The sequence below is a fragment of the Charadrius vociferus genome, unplaced genomic scaffold (genome assembly GCF_000708025.1).
Source record: "Charadrius vociferus isolate BGI_N301 unplaced genomic scaffold, ASM70802v2 scaffold257, whole genome shotgun sequence".
NCBI classification, from domain to species: Eukaryota; Metazoa; Chordata; class Aves; order Charadriiformes; family Charadriidae; genus Charadrius; species Charadrius vociferus.
Genome location: NW_009649473.1, coordinates 669810 through 676152, shown reverse-complemented (window position 1 = coordinate 676152; position 6343 = coordinate 669810). Strand labels below are relative to the sequence as shown.

General features: G+C 46.9%; 1 protein-coding gene across 1 annotated transcript in view; it reads right to left on the bottom strand.

Moving 5' to 3' along the window:
- The window catches only part of CHCHD6 (coiled-coil-helix-coiled-coil-helix domain containing 6), a 116563-nt gene extending 111457 nt beyond the window's left edge, over positions 1 to 5106 (bottom strand). Inside the window, exons 1-3 of the mRNA XM_009889853.1 lie at positions 4990 to 5106; positions 2962 to 3094; positions 2086 to 2155 (exon numbers count right to left, since the gene is read on the bottom strand). Coding sequence (XP_009888155.1) covers positions 2086 to 2155; positions 2962 to 3094; positions 4990 to 5079 — 293 coding nt within the window. The 5' untranslated portion in view covers positions 5080 to 5106. The remainder of the gene's footprint in view (positions 1 to 2085; positions 2156 to 2961; positions 3095 to 4989) is intronic.
- Positions 5107 to 6343: the final 1237 nt, after the last annotated feature.

The following is a 6343-nucleotide window of genomic DNA, read 5'->3' as shown; positions in this document are numbered from 1 at the left end:
ATTCAAAAGTCCAACAAACTTTAAACATGACCTGCAGCTTCAGTGAGGTACAGCTCTGGCAACAACAGTAGACTTAGCACCGTATAAACTTTACACTTCAGCTATATTTAGTTCTATTAAGTACTTAATTAGCACCTGAAAACAGTGAGAATAGAAAGTAGTTAGCTAGATAAATAGGTACTGCTTTGGAAGAGATCAAGGGATGCACAACAATAAAAGGAGTTAGCCTATCTGACAATGCTGCTCTTCTGCTCTATAAGGGAAAGAAAAATCACATAAAATGCACGCAGCAACAGCACTGAAAGAAGCAGCCTCATCAAGTCCATAGCCTGGACACCTGAATCTCAGACTGCCATGAAGGAAATTTTATCCAGTTCAAGCCTTGGAAATGTCATGTGCAAGCAAAGAGACATTAACATGAAGTGAATCACAGAATAAATTAGGTCAGATGGGACCTTTGAAGGTTATCTATTCCAGCCTTCTGCGCAAAGCAGAACTAACTTCAAGGTTAGATCAGGTCGCTCAGGGCCTTCTCCAGTCAACCTTTGATGATCTCCAATGGTGGACATGCTATATCCTTTCAGTGCAAACTGTTCCAGTGCTTCACTGCTCTCAGTGACTGACTAGGGTTCCCCCAGAGACACAGACTCCTCGTAACCAGTCAGAATTTCCTTGCTGCTATTTGTATCCCTTTTCTCTTGTCCTTTCAGTGTGCATCTCCGAGAACAGTCTGGTACTGTCTCTTCCAAAACACTACTTAGAAGCTGAAAACAACAGTTAGGTCCCATCTCTTCTCTGCAGTAAGCCAATGCAGTTCCCTCAGCCTCTCTTCTCCCATGCCTCTAGATTGCAGAGGTCCCTCTGAGGGGCAATGTCGCCCTCCACAGAGCAATGTCCACTCCCCCAATTTGGTGTCATCCACAAACTTTCTCAGGGTGCATTTCAGCCCAACCAGGTCTGGTTCTGGTTTCACAGGTGAGCCAGATGCACACAAGCTGCTCCTCCCTTTCTTGTCTTCCCTGCTTACCTTAATGCTGCATTTCTGACCCTACCTCTCCTTTCCCAGATCAGGTATTTTGGGATGCAGTTCATAGCTCACCACTGAAACTGCCAGCAATTTCGATTCCACGGTCCCCAAGAAAGTGAACCAGTTTTCCAGAGACTTCCTTCATGGCATCTCTGACTTTCCTAATGACAGTACAGTTGATACAACAGGGTTTTGTTTCAACTGGTCTGGCTAGACAGTTGTAATACTAAAAAAACCCACAACAGAGACTGCTTTTCATTGTTATCAGAAAAAGACTGATCTTTACAGCATTTTTAAAAACACACAGACAGATCAGGCCAGCAGTTTTAACAGAAAACTACCAAGTTACACAGAACTGAAGTTCTCACTGCCCTGCAATGCCTAGAACTAGGAGGAGACTGCTGTGGTTCTGTGAGAGAGAACGGCTTTCTTCTGCAATTCCACCCACCCCCACCCCCCCCTCACTGTTACCCCCATCTTCACAGGTATTTCTATCTTAACAGATTAAAATACCCTGGGATGAAAAATTCATAGCACTCTAGTACTGGCCAACAGGCATTACGTCCAGTGTAGGAAAAGGTGGAAGAATGGAATCAGATACTTAAGATGGATCTGATTATTTTAGATATAAACTGAATTAAATCCATTACCATGTTTGAGATTCCAAATTCCCTAGGGGAAGTATTAAACCCTTAAACTCCTTCATTTGTCCCAGAAAAGGCAACTGTACTCCAGTTTATGCTCTATTGGTCTTGCAATGCACATCACACACAATTTTTCTGTAGTTACCAACTCATTACATTGGTCGCCTCTCTTTCTCCGCTGTTTCACTACTCCAATTGCCCACAGCTCCCCTGACTGCTCCTTTTGGCTAAGGGACAAGCTTCCCTAAAAAAAAAAAAAGTGTGCCATGGGCCTTAACTGGAAAAGGCTTCAAAGGGGATTCTCAGGCATTAAAACATAGAGTCATTGTGCTTGGACTGAAGTAAAACATATATGTGTGTATATATAGTCCAAAAGGAGCTAAACTATTGTCTTTTTCAAGAACTTCACCTCACCTCCTGTACAGTTCCTGCTCTGCAGCAGAAGACTTCTGACCAGAGTCACTTGCCATTGGTGGCTGGATTCCTACAAAGAAGAATAGAAACCTATGGCAACTATAGTACAAAACATAGTCCTTCATCACATCATAAGTTATTTGAGGATAATTTCATATTTGAGTGTTATCTGATCAAGAGAAAAAACAATACAATTAAAAAGTCTCAAAATTTAAGTTTGATGGATGGAGCTTGAATTCATGAAACAAAGAGATACTGACAGCACTGTCTTCAACAAGGCACACTGAACAAGGCATGCTACATAAACTTCTAGGTAAGGATGTTAACTCCTCAAACCCTCGTTTATACTGAAGCATAAGCATGGGTTTAGCTACTTTCCATTGCCTTCCTCTAGTTCCATTAAGTCTTCCCTGTGACCTCCTGCATTCCTTGTAATTACAAGAGATCCCACAAGTAGAGATGAAATTATTTGAGGGAGTTCAGGCCATCCATAAGGCTTTATCCACTTTCAGGAAAGATGCAGGCTAACAGCAAACAAATCTCTAAAAGCAAAGGCCTCGTTCCCTAACTTCATGTTAATCGGATGCCTTAAACAAATCCACGCTGATAACATATCAACAAAGTGTATTTGGGAACAAAGAGAAATCAAATAGTTTTCTGACCCATAAAGAAAGACAAGTTCAGAAACCAAGTTCTCATCATTCACTCAGCAAGCTATGCTTAGTCAGTCTATCCTTCCCTACGAGCTTATTTCCAAAGAACAAAAAGCAGTATTTCCCCCACCCATCCACAATATACTCCCAGTGCATGGAAAGGGGACCGCTACTGAAAGTGTGTCAACACACTCAGTAGACCTGAGGGGGGGACTGACAATACCTGTAGGAGACTTGGCTTTCCCTTCTGCACCTGGTGAAGATGGAGCTGTGCCACTGGATGAACGGGGTGACCTCTGATTGTCCCTTTTACTTTGAGGAGATTCTTTCATTCGGTTCACAACATCTTCAGTGAGCTGAAACATACATACGTAGGAAAGAAATTAACTAAGTCAACCCCGAAAGTATGTATATTTCACTATAAAAGCCCCCCATTTGTTAGTTTCCACACTACTGCAAAAATATTGCCAGTTATCTCACTTCAATGAGGTCCTTCGAATCCAGGTGGTCAACATCTATACATTTTAAAAAAAACATAGCCTATCAGTAAGTGATAAAACCTGCAATCTACTGACCCTAAAGGCCTCACTGGACAATGACAATTAAGCTTCTGCAAATACTAAGGAAGGTGGAGAGTACTGATAAACAAGCCAACCCCTTGAGCAGGGACATGTTTACCAGAAGTGGAAGGAAAGGAACTAAGCAGGTTGTAAGTCTGTCTATCCATCCTTCTTCTTCCCCCATGCTGGCTAACCCAGCCCAGCATGGCAAAAGAACTGCCAGTCATAAAGCAGAGAACGGCTGCAGAGCCCTCCTGTTCACATAAGGCTGCAAACATTTTTGCAGTCTCAACTTCATTCTCACTCTGTTAACTTGGGTCCAAATCCATGGAAAAGGAAGAAAAGTTAACTTGATGTTTTCTGGCAATTTGGTCCAATGGGTTTCTCACATTTCTCCTGTTAAGATTGACCCCTTCCTCCTCCCAAGGTCAGAGGTTCTATATCGACTGTTCTGGCTTCAGAACAAAACGACATGAGGTTGTTTCCCCACCTAGGCCGGTCGCAATAGAAGACGGATTTTCAGCTATGCCACTGCAACCCAACTTAACAGCATTTTTAACATCTTCATTATGTGTTGTTATCATGCCAAATTCCTGGTTGTGGGAACTGTTTTTTGAAAACATAAAACTGTAAAAAACCAAGCTTAGTTAAGGGTAGGCTCAGTAAAACTACTTTTATATACATAGCTTCAAAAACTAAAGCACCAGAATAAATTACATCTGTGGTAGATGAGGATGAGTCCTCAAGGCATCCCTGCCTATATCCTGCAAAGAGAAATCAGGCGAGAATTACTTTATCTCCATCAAACACTTTAAAAAGGAGATTGCCACAATCTTAGTTAACTTTCGTCAAATGATTAGTCAAAATGGGATGAAAAATAAGTCACCACAGCCAAACAGACTCCGCAAGCTCATTTCAGACAAATCTTAGGGGAAAACCAGACAAATGCATGAAGAAGCAACAGCAATGAAAATTATTGTAGTAATTTAAAAAAAAAAAAAAAAAAAAGGCTTAAATTACCAATGAAACACAGGGAAAGAAATCTTGACAGGGAAAAGCATGTTCCTTAATCATACCACCACCACTCTCTAGGGCTTGTTTTCACAAAATATACATGTAGATGTCCGATCAAAGTTCAGGAAGCAGCTTTCCACCGCCCCTCCTAGAAACACCCCTCACCCTCACTAATCCCCACCACCTCTTATCTCCCTGCATGTTCAGACAGCGGTGCTTTGCCAAGGCTCCTGGTATCATTAATAAGGGCAGAGGTGTCTCCTCTTGGACGCCCTCAGAGCCAGGCAGTGCCTTTAGCATCAAACTGCTTGCAAAGCACAAGACAAGGGCAAGAGGGGGTTAATTATGCAGGGAGGGGGGAAGGAGAGTTGAGAGCAGAGTTTGGAAGGGGAGAAGAAAAGTGCTGAAGAAAAGCCATGCTCAGGCACTCAGCCCTCTTCCCCACCACTCTCCAGCCATCCCATCTCTTCTCCAAACCCCTATTCCTTCAGCCTTAGTTTTTCCTCCCTTTTTCCTTGCTGGTTTTCCCCACTCACCCCCTTCCAGCCCCGTACCACATCCCCTACCCTACCCTACGGCTCCAGCAGGGCCTTCTCCAGCCCAGGTCCCTGCCTTCCACCCCCGGCCCCCTGCAGCCTCCCCGCCTCCATCACTCGGCCCCGCGCCGCCCGCCTCACCCTGATGCCCTGCAGCACCCGGACTTGCTCCCGCTCATCCAGCCCGAAGGAGACCTTCCTGCCGCCGTGGCTGCTCTCGCTGCCCCCCATACCGGCGGCGCGGGCGCTGGGGACGCCTCTTCCCTCCGCGCCCCCCTAACTCACACCGGGCTGCCGAGGCGAGCGCCTCTCCCCTTCCGCCGCCTGCCAACATACCCGCGCCCCATTGGCTGCCGGCTCCGCCACGGCCAATAGCGGGGCGCGGTGCTGGCGGCGGGCCGCGGTGCAGGCTGGGGGCTGTAGGCTGTCGCCGGCGGCTGCGCGGGCGGCCTGAGGCGGCCCCGACAGGTTACCGCTTGAGCGACATACCCACGGCGGTACCGGAGCGTCTCCGGGCTCGGTTTGTAGCCCTCGGCCTCGCTAGGCCGCCGCCTCTTCCCTTCCCACACCGAGGGCTCTGCCCGTCCCTCCGCACCTTCGTTTTCGAATGCAGATCAACCCACCCTGCGAACCTCCACTGCCAGACTCTCGCCCCGTGGGGTTTCTTCGCTGGGTCACAATTGTGGAAGGAAGAAAACCAAATCACAACGTAACCCCAAGGAAAATAATCCAGGAAGGCACAAAGTTGAGCTCCAAAACCGAGAAATCAACAAGGCGTTGTCCGTCACAGAGGATCCCCGGGCTGAGGAGCCCCCCCGGGGGTGTCCAGGCAATTCTCCCTTGGCAGCATGGAGACAAAGCAGCTCCCAAGGCAGCCCGGCGAGGGCATCCCCTCACCCCACCAGCAATCCCCTCGTCCACCTTCACACACGCAGCGTCTCCACAGTGGTAGAGGGAGCTCACCACCCCAACACACCGGCTCACCCTTCTCTGGTGACTGAAAACAAAGTTACAGTCTACGATTTCTAGTCAATTTTACAGCAGCTGCTCTGTGGGCAGAACTGACCTCTCTGCTCCTTTCAGCCACTCTGTTCCAGTGAGACCCACCGACTGTGCCGTTACCTGCCGTGACGGGCATACACACGGGTCCCACGTAGGTCAGGCCATCACAAATATGGTCCCCATCACCGGGCACGGCTGATCCACAGCCTAAACCAAAGGAATGAGAAAGAAGATAATGTACCACACAAGCAGCTGGACCGAGAAATGGCAGCTTTGAAGGCTCTTTTCCAAATAAGCTTTCTGCACTCCCAGAAATACAGACCATGTGATGACCTAAACAATTTCATGCATTTGTGACTAGACAGTTAACGGAGCCTTGGTACGGACACGCTACTTACCTACTTCTTATTAGCACATTGGAGCAGTTTTAACTGTTTAATGCTTATTCTTCACTGCAGCTAATGTGGCAACCACAGCCTTGACTCAGCAGTGG